Source organism: Podarcis vaucheri (assembly GCF_965113315.1).
Source record: "Podarcis vaucheri genome assembly, chromosome: 10".
NCBI classification, from domain to species: Eukaryota; Metazoa; Chordata; class Lepidosauria; order Squamata; family Lacertidae; genus Podarcis; species Podarcis vaucheri.
In genome coordinates, this window is record NC_138748.1 from 39,142,681 (window position 1) to 39,159,492 (window position 16,812).

Consider the following 16,812-nt stretch of genomic DNA (forward strand, 5'->3'; position numbering starts at 1 on the left):
AGCCCAGCTACTTCCATCTACCCAAGGTGGTTTGTGAACATGTGTTTCCTTTGAGTAACAACCTCCCCTCCACAACATGATATGTCGTTTATAGAGATGACTTCACAAAGCAAGATTTATATGGCCCAGGAATCAGCACATTGGCTTTTTAATTTTTTGGGTAAGAGACCAAAGCTGGTATGGTATAGTCATCCGTCTCTGACTAGGTTCTGGAAGGCCAGGGTTTAAATCCTTACTTGGCTATGAAGTTCACTGGGTGACCTTGGGCCAGTCACTGACTCCCAGCCTAACTTGCCTCACAGGCTTGTTATGGGGATTAACTGTGGGGAGAAACCGTGTATCCCACCTTGTGCCCCTTGGAGAAAAAGGTGAGATATAAATGCAATAAGGAGAGGAGGAGTCTCTGTAAAGATTGCAACATTAGATTTATTGTTCTTATAAATTAAAAAAAGCTAGCTAATTTTAGTTGGCTAAATTATAGTTTGATGTTAGTGTGGTTAACAACTCACAAAATGAGTCACATCTGCACAAGTTTTGTCGCATCCACCCATTTGCTACAGCTAAATTTAACATTCACCTTGTTTTTGTACAAAGTTCAGCCATTGTGAAATCATTCAAACTGATACGGCACTTTCTCAATGCCCATGAATATTTTCGGCTTTGGAATCTTTTTATTTTTTGGCCTTTGGCATAAAGTACAGAATACAGGAGTTATTAAAAACACACAGATTTTGCTATCAGCTGAAGTACTGGGGTTCGTTTCTGATAGCATTTACTCTTAATCAAATTCTTCTGAGTCGCTATGATGATGTTGGTGGCGACAGCGTGAGGCATTTTCACTTGCTGCTAATGAAAAGGCAGTAGGGGAGATTGGCCTGGACTCAGGGAGGTGCTCCCTTCTGTATTTTTCAATGTATGGTTCAGCTACTTCCCAAACCTACAGGTAGGAAGAGAGAAAGTAGTGTCAGAAGCAAAAGACTTAGATTTTGGAGGAAAATATTGGTAGATAACATTTCTCATACATGATCCTAATCATATACTTAAATACCATTGGTGCAAGTTAGCAAAAAAAAACCTACTTTCAGTGGAAATGTACAGTGCAAACATCTGGACAAAGTAGGCCCTGTGGGTATGCCCAGATGGTGGTTTCTGAGGAGGACTGATGTGTGTCCAATGTACATTGCCTCCGTACTCCATTCCATCACTCTCTACAAGGACACACAAGACCAGCTCTATAGGGGAGGGAGGGGAAGAGGGAGCTGCATTTTATGGTGGGCTCACTTTAGCAAACAAATGCCAAACACAGCACAGGAGGCTGCTATCATTTCCACCCACCCCTTTCTCATGCTGGAACTAATACTTGAGAAAAATATATCCAGAGGCTGTGCCTGGCCTTAGAAGACTGTCAGGGACTCAGATATGCTGAGGGATGGCTTTGTAATATGTATACTAGCCAGATGGAGCACGTGCAACATGTTTTTTTTGAACAATAAAACACACTTAACACAGAATGATCAAAAACAAGATTCTCATTTCTTTATTATGAACTTCCTGTCAGAAGCTCAAGCCTCCTGCAGACATACATGTTAATTCAGCTGTGGATTCCATGTGGTCTATGGCCAGACATACAGAATATGACTTGTCATTTGTAACACAACTGTCCAGGCTTCTAGTCCACTAAGAAGCACAAATTGAAGTGTTGTCTTTGATCTCTAAAGCCCTTTGTGTCTTAGGGCTCTTTGCTCCCACATGAACCTGCCCAGATGTTAAACTTCCTAAGAGGTCCTTCTTTGAGTCCCTTTGCCATCATCAGTGAGATTGGGGGTGACCTTTGATTGGTCCTTTTTAATCACCTCTGCCCTGTCTTAGGAAGATTCTCCCCAATCACCTGAATCCAAGCTTTGTTATTTTTGTTCCCAGGTGAAGACCTTTTATTCTTCCAGGCTTTTTAGATGCTGTTTTAATTTGACCTGGCTCTGGTATTAATATTTGGCTTTATTGTTCTGCTAATTATTTATTGTATTGTATGCTTTCAATTTCTGTGATTGTGAGCTGCTTTGAATAGTGGGAAAGAAATATCTGGAATAAATAAACATGGTTCACTTGCCTAGCTACAATCTGTCTTTCACTTTATGATAAGCATGATTTACTTCTCTAACCCCAATCACTCAAATGTTTGGTGGTAGACTTGTGGTGCTGAACAAGTGTCAAATATATGGTTTCCTCCAACCTGTTTTCCTAGATAGCAAATTAAGTCTTCTTGGTACAAGATTGTTTTCCTTCCTCATAGAATGTCGGAATAAATCATAAGCATGAGGGCACATATTATGCAGCAAGTAGCTAAACACACAGAGGAACTTTTAAAAATCACGGAGTCTCCTCATCAGACTCCATTAGCTGCCAATATCAACACTTGCCTTCTGATCCACAAGCAGTCTGTGAGCTGCCTCAATGTCTGGGGCCATGAAGCGATCTTTCATCCAAGGCCTGAAAGGAGACAAATTGAACAACTTCTAAATCGGCTAGTAGTGGTGGTAAGTGGTTAATGTTTGGCCAATGTTCTCAGAAGTTACCGTCTCTGGGCAAGTGTTTGTTTGACATACCTGACAACAGAGCGCACAAGGTCATAGACTTTTTCCAATGGGGTCGTAGTTCTCAGGGGGCGTAGAAACTCAATGCCCTGGCATGCCGCAAGCAGTTCTACAGCCAATACTAGTAAACAAAAACAACATAAAACACCATGGCAAATTCTGGTCATTTTTAAAACATTCGATGTAAACAGATGAGGATGAGATCTTAGGACTAGTGCCCTCACCATCAAATGGGCACATTGTTACTATGGGTTGACTGGATATATGAAATGCAGAATCCTATATTTGAAATGGTTCTATGAATTTAGATGCAAGTAAAAGACTAAATAAACTTAAATCTACTTTCCTATGGAGTGTGTTAATATTGTGGCACTCTGTGCAGATATATATGCACATTTGAATGAATTATACACACATAAAACCCATAAGCATGACATGAAAAGCATGCAAAGATTCTAGAACAGTTTTACTGAGTCAGGACTCAAAGCCTTGGAAAGAGGAATTGTGATGCCAAGGTGGAGGTGAGGTTCTGCATCAAAGGCAGAAGAATTAACTTCTCCCTGTGGCTTGGATTTCCTAGGTTCAGAAGTCAGATTAGTTTGCCTTACTGCCACAGGGGCCTAGGACTCGTCTGTCCATTCCCAACAGCAAGGGCTGGTGGATTGGCTGGCTGGGCTCCCTCCCCTGCCTGCCTGCTTGCTTGCTTACTTTGAGGCCGCCGCAGCTCCTGGCAACCTGGCCAGCCCCAGAGGCACCATTCACCTGCGGAGCTTGTAGCCAGGGCTGCTGCAACAAAGAGCTGGGCAAGCCTTTGGGAGGCAGAGATGCAAGAGAGAATCAAAGGAGGGAAGGAAAGAAGGACAGAGGCCTGTGTTGCCTGCGGCACCCTAGGGTGCCATGACACACTGGCTGAAAACTACTGATCTATGCAATGAAGCACAATGAAGCAGGATCTCTTCTTTACAGTGTCAGTCTAAGAAATTTTGTTGCCTGAGTTGAAGTCCAAATGCCCCAAATTCACTAGAGCCCCACACTTAGTTTAAAAATACATGTAGCAGCACTGACACCAATTTCTGCATTCATCTATCTTTCCCTCAAGAAGCCAACCGAGGGAGGCTGCTCCACTCTGTTGTACTGCAGGGCCTTTCCAAATAGTTTTTGGGTCTGCATTAAGTCTTATGCCATTCTGACCCTAAACACTTTGGCATAAAATAATGCAGGCAATTCTTAGTATTATGTCTTGTTATTGACAATCCACAGCAGTTCCTCTGTAACATTTTCTGAAATTATTTGTTCTTTATAATTTATATTTGTTGCTACTTATTATCATCTTCATCTCATTTCTACAGTGTTTTTTTTAATAAATTTCAATATATATATTTATGTATAAGTGTGAAATCCAGTCAAATGTATTTTTAAAATGCAAGCAATTCCCATCGATTTCCATGAAGCTTACATCCAAGTCAGTGTGCTTAAGGTGGTATGAAACACTGGTCACACCCACACTATATATTTAAAACATATTTAAAACAATCCTGGGAACTGTCGTTTATCTGCCACAGAGCTGCAATTCCCAGCACCCTTAACAAACCGCAGTTCCCAGGATTCCTTGAGGGAAGCTCTATGCTTTCTGTGTGTGGCGTAGATGTGACCACAGTTAATATCCACTTGTGACTATGACTTTACCTTGTTCCACGTGCTCAATGACTTTGAGTGCTTTTCTCGCAGCCCATCCCCCCATGGACACGTGGTCCTCCGTAGCAGCACTGGTCGAAAGAGTATCCACAGAAGACGGGTGGCACAAGGCTTTGTTCTCGGAAACTGCAAAAGTCCAGTTTGAATAAATGGTAGCCTCTGAGGCAAGCCACCATGTAAACCATGGGTTGTCAATCTGGTCCCTACCGCCCACTAGTGGGCGTTTCAAGATTCTAGGTGGGCGGTAGGGGGTTCTACAGCACAAGCTGAATCCTCCTTCCATCGAGCACTGGTGGGCGGTAAGGAAATTTTACCATCAAGAAAGATGCATTAGTGGGCGGTAGGTATAAAAAGGTTGACTACCCCGGATGTAAACAATGCCCCACTTTGAGCAGCCATCAGTGAGGGAAACGAGGATCCCTGAAACGCTTTTGTAACAGTACTCTGTGCAGATCGGCAGCGTAATATCAATATATAGCATCCATAAACCTTCTTTCCCCCCCCAATGTAGAGGACACTCCAAAAGCGCTCACACTGCCAAGGAGAAAGACAGCATGGAAGGAACACCAAGACAAGCCCTGTATTTGTGCTTCCCATAAGCATCTGCCTGGATCAGGTGAGCTTCTGGGTCTGACCTAACAGGGTTCTTTTTACATGTTCAAAGCTTCCTATACATTATCTCAGCAATGTTTATCACAGTAATGCTGACAGCAGCCCTGCAAGGTATCCTTGTGCTGCCAATGGGAGAGAGGCCAAGACCATGAATTAGAGAATAAATGGGCAGAGAAGAGATTTAAACCAGAGACTTGGGCCATGTACACATTACTGTTAACTCTGGCTGCAGTGTGCTCCCTCCACTAAATTTTGAATCTGCCTACTCAAGACATTAGGGAATATCTAGAGCTATCCTGTAGTTTCTTGTAACGTACTGGTTGCATGTGATTTATTTAAATGCATTGACATTCTAGAAATGGCCTAGCTATTCCAGCAGTTGAACTCATGCTGGATTTAGGAATTAGGAGACACATCCCAAGTGTAATGGTCATGTGTACGTAGCCCAAGACTCAAGTACCTGAGAGGGAAATGCAAGAAGACCGGTCAGAGCAGCAGATTAACTCTGGGATATTGAGAGGTCCGTGTATTCAATCCCTCTGGCAGCCCCTTCAGCCATTTTGTACTCACCCAAGGATGCTGCTGTGCAGTGTGCAATCATGAATCCAGAGTTCAGACCTCCTTCTGTGACTAAAAATGGCGGCAACTCACTGAGGGATGGGTTGCAGAGCCGTTCGATCCTCCTTTCGCTAATCGCAGCAAGTTCATGGACCCCAATTGCAAGATAGTCCAGAGCCTGAAAGATATATATTGGTTTTTAGTGATGGTTTTTAAAGCCCTAAATTGTAAAAAGTATAAAAAAGGGGGGGGTGTTGTTAACTACCTTGGCAGGGTATTCACCATGGAAATTTCCTCCAGAAATTGTCTCCTTCCTCTCAGCAAAAACCATCTTAAGGAACACATTAAGGCTTCAGCAGTAGTGAGGTTGGCCATAGCAAAGCCCAAGTTATTCATTTATTATTGAATTTGTTAGAATTATTTCTCTTCTACTTTTCCATTACAAAAAAGGCACATATTTAAAGATGTTTTTAAACCAATAATGTATGATGAGGAATATATATATTTCCAGAGGGTCAACAAAATACTTTATTTTTCATCTGGACCACCAAACTACAAGGTGTTCATATGGGACAGTGGAAGACCAGAGAGGGAGTTGATATAAGCTTCTTGAGGCAGGGAGTTCCAAAGGCTAGGTGTGGCCGCACACCCTCTCTCACATTCCTGCCAATCGCACCCCAATACTAATAAGTTATAGAGAAGACCTCTCAGTAGATCATAATGAGCAAATAGGCTCACATGGGAAGAGATGGTCCTTAAGGTATCCTTGTCCTAAGCTACAGGTAGGTAGCCTATGTATCTGAAGAAGTGTGCATGCATACAAAAGCTCATACCAATAACAAACTTAGTTGGTCTCTAAAGGTGCTAGTGGAAGGATTTTTTTTATTTTATTTGTCCTAAGCTGTTTAGGTTAGGGCTTTAAAGATGATAGGCCTCAGGTAAGTTAAGAACGATACGCTTTAAAACTTACAATCTAAATGCACAAGTATGTAGGATCAATTTTGCCTGACAGCTCCTACAGAAACAATGAAAGCCACAGGTCCATGTGGAACGGTTTGAAACATACACTTGACTCAGGCAGCAGAATTATGCAAAAAAGATACAGGATTGTCTGTTGCGCTGTTGAGTTCTGTGGTGATTATGTCCTTGACAAATGCTATCGTGTCATTTGCAATGCCATGAACCTAAAAGAAATTTCAGATATTAGCCACATATTTTGCATCTTTGTAAATTACTGTTTTAAATACAGACCTAGTTTTATCTCTGTCCTGCTCCTGGGACCTCCAAGCTTTGCCTTCCATGGTTCTAACTTTTGTTAAGAAGAATAGAATTCAGCTCACTGACAGATTTGAACCATTTTCTTTACATGTGGAAGTGATAACTGAGTTCCTGGCTACACGTGTCAGAACCAAGTTTACATTCAGCTTTACCTGAGGGCAGCAACGCAGTGTGTATGCATCTTGTACTCTATCACAAAATCGATGAGATTCTGCAACACAGTAAAATGAAAACTTATTATTTTAAAGAAGAAGAAAACATAGCAAAGTTACTATTTTAATTCTAAACCTCTCTAGCGCCAAGTCAAAATATGAGATTTGCCCTGGAGTATCACATGCTTGGATAATGTGAAATGTTACACTTACAGTGTATTTTGTTTTAAACGTTTTACAAAACAAGATTTAAAAAAGAAAATGAAATGAGATTTGCATATTGTCAGGCTGAAGTCTGACAGTTGGATATATTTAATGAACAATTTCGGTTTTTTTAATATCTGGGACTTTTTAGTAAGAAACGGGGGAACAAAATTCAAGGAAAGCCTTTCTGGTAACTGGACCAGTGCTGAAAACTATGTGGAAGGGGCTGAAACAATTACCCAGCTGAAGAAAAGACATGCCTTTGGTTTCTTGGCCTTTAGCAAATTATATCCAGGACTTAATTATTTTTTCTTTCTTACTTTTGAGGGCTAGATACAGCATTTTAAAAATAAACCGAGATGAAATTATCAGATTGTTCCAGCTTCTTTTCTAAGCAAATATGCCAAGTATGTATCACCCAAAATGGCCATTCACCTGCTATTTCAGAGGGATGGTGATCAGAATCTAAAAGTGACCTGAATCGAAAAGCCACCTCTATCTGCCCTCGATGTGGTCGCAGTGCATGAATATCTGTTTTAAAACAAAGATAGAGAGTTACAGCACAACACTTATCCCCTCTCTTCAAATTAAGGACAGTTTTGCAAGCAACACTTGGACAGGTGTATTAAGCCTGGGACTATAGTTACGTGAAATCTGCAGCAAATGCTACAGTGTGGAGTGATTCCGGCCAGGATTCTAGCCAGCCACGCCCTTTCCAGTATACAGTGGTGCCTCGCAAGACGAAAATAATCCGTTCTGCGAGTCTCTTCGTCTAGCAGTTTTTTCGTCTTGCGAAGCAACCCTATTAGCGGCTTAGCGGATTAGCGCTATTAGCGGTTTAGCGGCTATTAAAGGCTTAGCGGCTTAGCGGCTAAAAGGCTATTAGCGGCTTAGAAAAAGGGGGGGAAAGCGGAAAAAAATCGGAACACTCACAAGACGTTTTCGTCTTGCGAAGCAAGCCCATAGGGAAATTCGTCTTGCGAAGCAGCTCAAAAACGGAAAACCCTTTCGTCTAGCGGGTTTTCCGTCTTGCGAGGCATTCGTCTTGCGGGGCACCACTGTATTCCATTCTATTTGCCTCTCAGCCTATATCAGCAACATTCAGTGACAGTGAGCATGCTCAGTCTCTCTCGCTTACATTGTTTTGGATGGTTCTGTAAACTTTGTGGTTCTCCTAAACCTACTGGTACCTGGCTATAATGTGTGAATGGCACCATTTTGGCTACTTAAGAATCCACACTTGGAGACTGAGATGTTGGAGCTTAGTATATATGACCGGGCTTTAAAGCAGTATAGATCACTTAAACCGTTTTCCATAGGGCGTTAGCAGACACTAAAAGCAATGACGTTGGTAGTTCCTACGGTCACAATTCTGCTGGCACTGTGAAGATCAGAATCACATCATCACAGAAATGTGGGAGAAGCAACAAAGCAAATACCCAAAACCCCAGATTTAAGTATGTTCTGTAAAAGGGACGTAGCAGCCTTAGAAAATGCAATACTAACCAGTATCAAAGGCTCTTGTTGTGCCCTTCAAAACTTCTAGTGTGAGGGCAGCCACTATGTCAGCTTGTCTAGCAATTGCACTGGCCCGTTCAACTGCTTCACATCCTAGAGAAGTAATCATTTGTGTCCCGTTTATAAGAGCCAGGCCCTTCAAAGAAACAGAAAGCATTAATTTTCAGAGACTCTCTCTGTATAAAGACACATGCGTTTCCCGCCTCTCCCCTCACAAGCAACGGCTGGGGGGAAATAGGGACATTCCGGGATCAAATGAGAAGCTGGGATTGCTTTTGTAATTCTGGCACAGTCCCTGGAAAATAGGGACATTTGGAGTTTATGAACTTGACATCCGTTGCTCTGGCCTCACCCACAATTGTGGCCACTGGAGTGAAAAAGCTTCTCCCGACTTAAAGCCGCTTCACCGTAAAAGTGCCTTCTAGTGAACAGTGCAAATTAGAAATGCTCCCTTCGCCATTACGATACCTGTCAAAGCATCCTGATTTGACTGGGACATCCCAGAATTACAGAAGCCACCCCAGTTTCTGATTAGATCCCATAATGTCCCATTTTTGGTGCTGCTCTCTCTTGAGAGACAGCTGGCTCCCACGAGAGTTTGACACTGAAAGATCCACATTTTTTAGGAGAAAGGAGGTGGCTGAGCTGGAGCCCATGGGGTGGGAGAGAGAGGGAGCTGCTGGTGGTGCAGGCCAGGCCACCACCACTGATGGAGGAGAAGACAAAGACAGGGATGGCAATGGGGATGGGGAGGAGCCACTTTGGGGCTCGCTGAAGGAGCTGCTGCTGGTAACGGAGACAGGGGGCTGGGGCGGGGAAACCCCAGCTGGCTCGCATGTGCGTTTGGCACAAAAACTGTGCATCCCAATTTTAATCAGAAGAATATTGGAGGGTACGTATGACATGGTCTAGCTACATAGTACATGCTTCCGCCTACTGGACTATTGCTGAGATTCTATGCCTTTTATTACCTCTTTGGGCTTCAGTGTAATTGGTTTCAGTCCATGAGCTTCCAGCACCTGTAAAACAATATCAGTAACAAACTTATTGGGCTCATCTTTTGTTACCCCATAAATATTTTTAACTACTCTACTGAGAAGGAAGATGCCCGAGCAGAATTGAAGAAGTGGCTTCAAGGATGTTTCAACACCCATAGTTTTAAAAAAACTAATGGTTTAAATTAGTAGTAGTTTCAGTTCCATACATGGAATCCCACTTCTGCATTCTTTTAACATGCCCTTTCAGGCTCTTGTAGTTCCTCTAGTTTGCACCGGAAACAACATATTCATTTTAGGAAGCCTCTCCCTATATCGCCTTATCAGCATAAAAATTAATTAAAAACATGACCCCGTGTTTCCTTCTGAGCTGCAATTCTGTGCATGCTCAATTGGCAGTGAGTCCCAGTTAAATCAGTGGGACATGCTTATAAGGAAACATTACCACAGTTGCTGTCAGAATTCATTTATGTTCATCACTTGAAACCATTTGAAGTTAACAGACCCTTGGCTGGCAGAACATTTCGGCTTCAGAAAAGTTCCGGCATTTGCATGCTAAGAATACACAAACCCTTTGCTTTGTCTATGGGTTACGACATCTATATTAAAAACCATGGTAGACATTGTGCAGGATCATTTGCTCGTGCTACCAGAAAATCATGAGCAGCACTCAGTCACTGTCACTGAACAACAGAAGGGCACCTTGCCACTCCCATTGTGCTACAAAGCCAGCAAGACATTCCGGATAGATTATTTCTACTGCTGTCTGTTCCAGTTCTTCAGCTTGCAGTTCTCCATACATGCTGATCAGTAACGTTAGACTTAGAATACCAAGAGACTGGATGCAATCCCAATCAAATTTTTGCTCTTGCACTCTTCCTTTGGGAGGGGGTGGGAATTAAAAGGTACAAAGGTACAGAAATGCCATTGCCCATGCCCAGAATGGAAGAAAGTAAGTTGAAAGTGGGGACTAGTGGTTGAAAGGAAAGGGCAGAAAATACAGCTTAGAAACATTCCATCAAAGAAAAAGTGGACAAGCTATGAAAGCTCTAAGACTTTGTGGGAGGCGGGGGGCGGGGCAGCGGACAGTGTGTGGATGGTCACGTGCCACTCATACACACATTAAAAATAAGTTATGAACATTCAGTTTGTGACACAAAGCCCTCATATGTCTCCCTGTTGCACATCTGTTATAATTGGTCAATAACTTTCCCCCATTAAAATCTAGGACTGAGATCCTAAATTTACTTATAAAATTGCATTGTAAGAAGCCTAAATTTATTACAAATCATTAATCTGCAAAGCATCAGAACGAAACACCCCTCTTCACCTTCCACTGTTCTCACGAATGCTTCAGCAAACCAAAATGAACCAGCAGAGCATTGTCTCTTACATATTTTGCATCAGCCCATCCACTCTTTGGAGACCACATCTTCCCTTCTCCTATGAGTCCCAGAGCAAGATGGGAAAGAGGTGCTAAGTCTCCACTGGCTCCAACAGTCCCTTGCTCAGGAATGTAGGGCAGGCAGGATGCTATAAGAACAAGAGGGTGAGGGAGAAGCAGACCTTGGTTACACAAATACACATACCATAATTCACCCTGCCCCTTGAAATTTAGCAGTGAGCTTTACTCCTAGTGACCTGAAGGAGTGCCTTATGCAAACCAAACTTGCCCGTTGCCTTTCATAGCTACAACACTCTATTGACCACCAATATCCCAAATGGCACTGCCCCTTTCAAGGAGACAGTCCACAGCACATTGCATAGGCCTTGCTTCTATTGGAAAGTATATTCTGAAATCAATCTTTCTTTAGAAGCTGCAGGTGCAGGTTAAACTGCAAGGTGCAGGATGTCACCACCTCTCTTTGCACATTTCCAGGTACAAATGGGAAAGTTGCTGCATTTTTTTGGCACAGAGACAAAATTGGTTTTTTGATGGGAGCTTCATCCCCTTTCAAAATTATGCCTATTGCACTGAAAGCTGAACCCTGCAAAAATGTGGCATAGCACAGATTACGTTACCGTTAAATGCTTCAATGACTTGATGAAGAGTTTCCAGTGATATTCCACTGTATCCTTTTGCTAAGACATTGATCCTTAGAGCTAAGAGCATACGAGATCTCTCTGGAATCAAAGGCTTCCCAACACCTGCAAGGATAAACAACCACCTCAGTATAGCCTAGAATAAATCGTAGGAAAGCATCTGGAAGATCTGCTCTTCCTTACCTGCAGAATGTGACCGAACCAAATTCACTTGAAGTTCCCTCAGAGGGAGAGAGAAAGAAAGGGGGAAAACACACAATACAATTAGTTCCAACTGCAGGCAAAGTTTTAAATTTCTTGCAAAAACAGAACAAATAAAATTGTAGACAGAACGTTTAACCAATGGAAAGTAACCTCACTAAATAAAACATGTTAGAATCTGTTTGGCTGCATTTTCTATAGGTTTCTTTTGTAAATTTAAAAAAGAGACATACCATAGCTTGCTGTTTGGAATAACAGTTCGTGCAAACTTCCCAAAACCTGTAGTAATTCCATAGACAACTGAAAGAAGAATGATAAAACAAATGCTTTACTTGCATTTTTTAAATAAAAAAAATTGCAATTGAATATATGTAATCACTTTTACATATATTGCAGTACTCCCAACTGCTCACACCCAATTTATAAAATAAAGTAATTAATGGTTACCTCTCTGTTCCTTTAGAATACTTTCAATAACATTTCTTGATTCTCTGACTTTAGTTTCAGCTTCAGGGGTTAACTAGAAATAAAATTGCCTTTATATATATTTTTATTTCGAGCTAAAATGCAAATAAAGTATCTACAGGGGTGCTGTCACTGTAGGACATTTGGGCAGAGGTCTAGGGCCCCCCTCAGGAAAACACACAGAGGGGCCCCCAGATACAACAGGGCTGGCTAAAAGAGGAAGTGGGTCAAAGGTCCAGGGTCTAAAATCATCCAAATTCCACCCCTGGGTATTTTAGAGTTATAATCTTTCCAGTACTCACCTTAATCTTATACAGCCCCTTTCCTAAATTGACTAAATCCTGTGTTGTCAAATGGTTCCCATCTAAATAAATATACTGTATAAAAGAACAGCGTTAGAATAAGAGAATACGACATGGATAAACGTATATAACCAGTTGTGCTATGTGGACACAGTATTTATGTCTCTGTACAGTCAGTGTTACTACAATGGGAATATCATATTTTCATATAAGTGTTTAAAAGAACTATTGCAGTTAATTTTTTTCAGCACTTCAAAAATCTGTGACTATGTTGCATGTTGCATTACAGAAATGATTTTTTTTTAAAGTTCTATTTCGTTACTATTTATTGTGCAGCACAAGCCTGTTAATGTTTTCTCAGAAGCAAATCCCATTGTGTTAAATAGGAGTACAGGCACATAGCATTTAGCATAGTATATATAGCAGACTTAGAACTTAACACATAGAGAGGAGAATTAAGGACAGGGAAAGACATAATTCAAACACCAGTTCTTCATAAGTTACTCTTGCTCCATACCTGTTCTGGTTCTCGATATTTACTATATCTGAAGCACAGCATAGGAAAATATATAATGTAATACAAGACCATTTAGATTTCAGTCCACATTTGCGGGTATAGGAGAGACAACATGCGAAAACTAAGTTCCCTCGACTTATGAGGCCTCAGAAAAAACAATAGACCACCACCACATTTTTAACAAGGATACAAATGAACACCCTCAGGCTGTGATGGAATGAAGTCTGGGGACATTACATCTCCTTGTATCACTGAAAGGAAAGAGAGACAACCATCAATGACATTTTGTTTATTCTGTGGCCAGCGTAGTTATGCTTCCACAGGCTATCCCTGTAATCAGAAGTGTATTTTGCTAAGCATTTGGAATTGCTCCTAAACACCTTTATTCCATTTTCTCACATGAGAAGCTGTGGCTCAGTGGTACTCTGGGAAACCATCTGCTCTACATGCCAAAAGGTCTCAGATTTAATCCCTGGCATCTCAAAGTAGGACTGGGAACTGCCTGACACTCCAAAGAGTAGCTGCTGGTTGGTGTAGACAATCCTGGCAAGATGAGCCAAGTGTCCGACTTGGTGTGAGGCAGCTTCCTGAGTCTCTTTGCACTTCTGATTTCCAACCAGCAACTCCAGTATGTAAGCAACATATCAATGAGGCCTGGATGTGATCAATCTACTATATGATCCATATCACTGGGGGTGTCTGATTATTTACAGCAGAAGCCAAAAGACCCACAAGCTACTGCTTCAAAGACCCTATCAACTAATTTACGTATGGCAGTGAGTTGGAAACGAGGAGGAATAACACAGCACAAAATGGAAGCAATTGCTTCTTTTCTTCCTCTATTTGCTGTAGTCAAAGTCTGGGATGTTACAGTTAATGAGATGCAGAAGACATCCCAGTTTAAGTCCAAAGTATATCTGGATACATGTGGAGTTTTCTTTCAGCCTACCAACATGGAAAATGGAAACAGCACTCTAAGCAACCCTTGTGAAAATAACTGGCTGGAATACTGCACTCTTAAAATGCATGCTAGTCCCCCCCAGACATTGATGGTATTTGGAGAGACTTCCCATCACAATATCAAAACATTTTCATTGTTTCCTGCCAAGTGTTTCCCTTTATGAACTTCTCCTTAATATGTGCAAACATTGCAACTTGTCTTCTGCTTACTTACCAACTTCCACAAATTCATTGTCCTCGAGGGCATCTTCCAAAGTATCGTCCTGATCCAGCAATCCAAGGCCTTTGCAACGGCGGACGTAGAATTGTACTTCCTCCACAGAACCAAAGCCTCCATTGTCAGGCTTGTTTTTCATGTAACGCCTGACAGCTTCTTTCCCCAGCCACCTCACTGTGCTTGCGCCACTTTGGCAAGGCACGGCAAGCCATTCCCCTCGGACATGCACCGTGTACCTTGGCATGCTTGTCCTCCGCCTGGGCTTGTCCCTCCACTGCGGAGGGTCGGTGTGAGCACTGCATAGGTGTGCAATCTGCAGCACATGCCACCTGACTGAATTCCACTGTCCCAATCAGAAAAGGCCAAAAAGCTACACACCCACCCGAAAGTTCCCTCACTCTGCAAACAAGCATGTGTATTTAAGCCAAGTATCAAATCACACACACACACACGGGTGACACACCCCTATCACAACAAAGCAATGAGGAAACGGGAAAAGATGAATCCAAAGCTATGTACACATTGGCATTTATTCCGGACTCAGTGCACTCCCACATCCATGCTCCAACCTTGCCCTACTAAGTTCATTATAGAACTTCATCTCCTGATAAGTTCGGCAAACAAGCTGTTTTCAGTTTTAGGAAGATGCTTCAGATGTTTTTCATTGGGGGCAGGGGGCATGATTGAACCTGACCCATGGACCCTTCCAAAAATTGTTATTTAAGCAGCAGTTGACATTTTATGCTGCTTCCTGATAGCCAATATGGCTCTACTGCCTTTATCCATTACAGTGGTACCTTGGTTTACAACCATAATCAGTTCCGGAGGTCAGTTTGTAAACCCAAACAGGTTGTAACCTGTTTCGCCAATGGGGCCTCCAATAAAAATTGTTCTTAATCCAAAAAAAAGGGGGGGGGTTGTAATCCAAAGAAAGGTTGCAAACCGAGACATGTACTTCTGGGTTTGACGTGTTTGTAATCCAAAACGTATGCAAACCAAGACGTATGCAAACCAAGGTACCACTGCACTTTATTGTTTTTATTCATAGATTGCAAGTCAGGGATGTGGATTCTTTTTAGCTTAAGAGTTATTCCCCCCCACCCCGCCTTAGAGGAAGTCTTCAGGGGGCCACACTGACAATAGCGGGCAAATATATTTGTTGCTCTTGCAGAGCAGGCTGCATTTAAGCCTCTCTCTCTCTCTCCCTCTCTCTCTCTCTCTCTCACACACACACACACACACCCTCTCAATCCACCTGAGCAAGAGGAATTATCATAGTTCAAGGACACACTCCAACTAGGCAAAAGCAATGGTGAAAGGTTTACCATGCTTGTTATAAGCCATGCTGAAGGTTCTGGCAAGGCGAAAAATCTCAAAAATCAAGACAAAAAATGGCAGCACTGGAGCTGGGTTCTGCATGTGCACCAGAAATAAGTCCGTGAGCACGAGAATGTCATTCACCATCAAAGTCAGAGCTGGTGGGTGTCTTCTTACATGCTATGTACATTACTAGTTTGAAAGTGGAAGAGACTGCATGCCAGCTCTCCACTTTTCATCACAAAGGGACAAATGTAATAGCCTCAAGGACTCCAGTCTTCTCTCTGCTGTTCCACCCCCAACTACTTATGTCCCCAGCAGTAGATGCTACCTTTGGAGACATCTCATGATTCTCAGCCTTTGGCACCACTTATAGCAGCCAGCATGTTTAGCAAACCATACATGCCACTGCACACTGTTATCAAGAAGATGGGACAAGCTGCAGAGATGTGATCTACAATTTATTACTTCTATGAGCTACTGCAATCCCAGCTACAAAATCAGCACTAGTCAACCATGGCAATTTAACAACCTTTAGACTTCAGCAACCTGAACAAGAGTCGTTTGTAGTTGGGCTAACTGTATTAATCATTAATTCAGATGTGTCTTTTGGGCACTGTATTATGTAAGTATACGTTGTTGCTCTCACTGAACTGCTCTTAACTTAGGCAATTTCTGACTAAATTGTTTTTATATCTGATTAAGTTGCTTTCGTGCCTGTCGGTACTTTTATTATTCTGCAATGCATGGGGGGGGGGGGGAGATAGTGTTTATGCTGCCATAAAGAATACCACCAACTTACCCTACAGAACTGTTAACGATTACAACTAGGTGATACATGTAAAGGACCTTGAACATTTATGTAGCACTTTCAGGTCTTAAATGTTATTGCTATTTCATACTTGTTTGTTGTTAGCCACTCAGGTTTCTGTAGACAAGGTAATTTAAGTAACAAATATGGCAGAATTCAGATAATATGAATTTCCAAAACAGTGGGAGTGATGTTGCCATTATTTAAAAAAATAAAACTTCAATTAAGAACGTTCAGGGTGGCTTACATACAATAAAACAGATTTAAGTACCTCCATGGAAAGAACATGACAAGTGAGATCAAATGGAGTTCAGAAACTTAACTGCTTTATCATCCAGTGTTAAGGTCTCAGAGGGGTGGAGAATGGGCTGCCTTG

At 42.0% G+C, this 16,812-nt stretch overlaps 1 protein-coding gene across 1 annotated transcript; it reads right to left on the reverse strand.

The window, feature by feature from the left end:
• Positions 1–649: 649 nt before the first annotated feature.
• Positions 650–14,621, reverse strand: HAL (histidine ammonia-lyase). The gene is made up of 20 exons (XM_082240777.1): positions 14,306–14,621; positions 13,322–13,382; positions 13,132–13,159; positions 12,615–12,689; positions 12,295–12,367; positions 12,081–12,147; positions 11,830–11,867; positions 11,626–11,751; positions 10,997–11,136; positions 9,580–9,627; positions 8,597–8,744; positions 7,526–7,621; positions 6,887–6,945; positions 6,560–6,640; positions 5,722–5,787; positions 5,469–5,634; positions 4,278–4,412; positions 2,604–2,712; positions 2,418–2,487; positions 650–937 (listed from the first exon to the last, which is right to left on the reverse strand). The coding sequence occupies exons 1-20, from the start codon at positions 14,550–14,552 to the stop codon at positions 779–781; spliced, it is 1,992 nt and encodes a 663-aa protein (XP_082096903.1). The 5' UTR covers positions 14,553–14,621; the 3' UTR covers positions 650–778.
• Positions 14,622–16,812: the final 2,191 nt, after the last annotated feature.

Coding starts and splice junctions, on each gene's coding strand:
- HAL (XM_082240777.1), bottom strand. CDS start 14,552: ATGCCAAGGTACACGGTGCATGTCCGAGGGGAATGGCTTGCCGTGCCT. Junction 6,946..7,525: donor CCATCCCTCTGAAATAGCAG/GTGAATGGCCAT, acceptor ACTGTGTTGCAG/AATCTCATCGATTTTGTGAT. Junction 4,413..5,468: donor CTGCACAGCAGCATCCTTGG/GTGAGTACAAAA, acceptor GGACTTTTGCAG/TTTCCGAGAACAAAGCCTTG.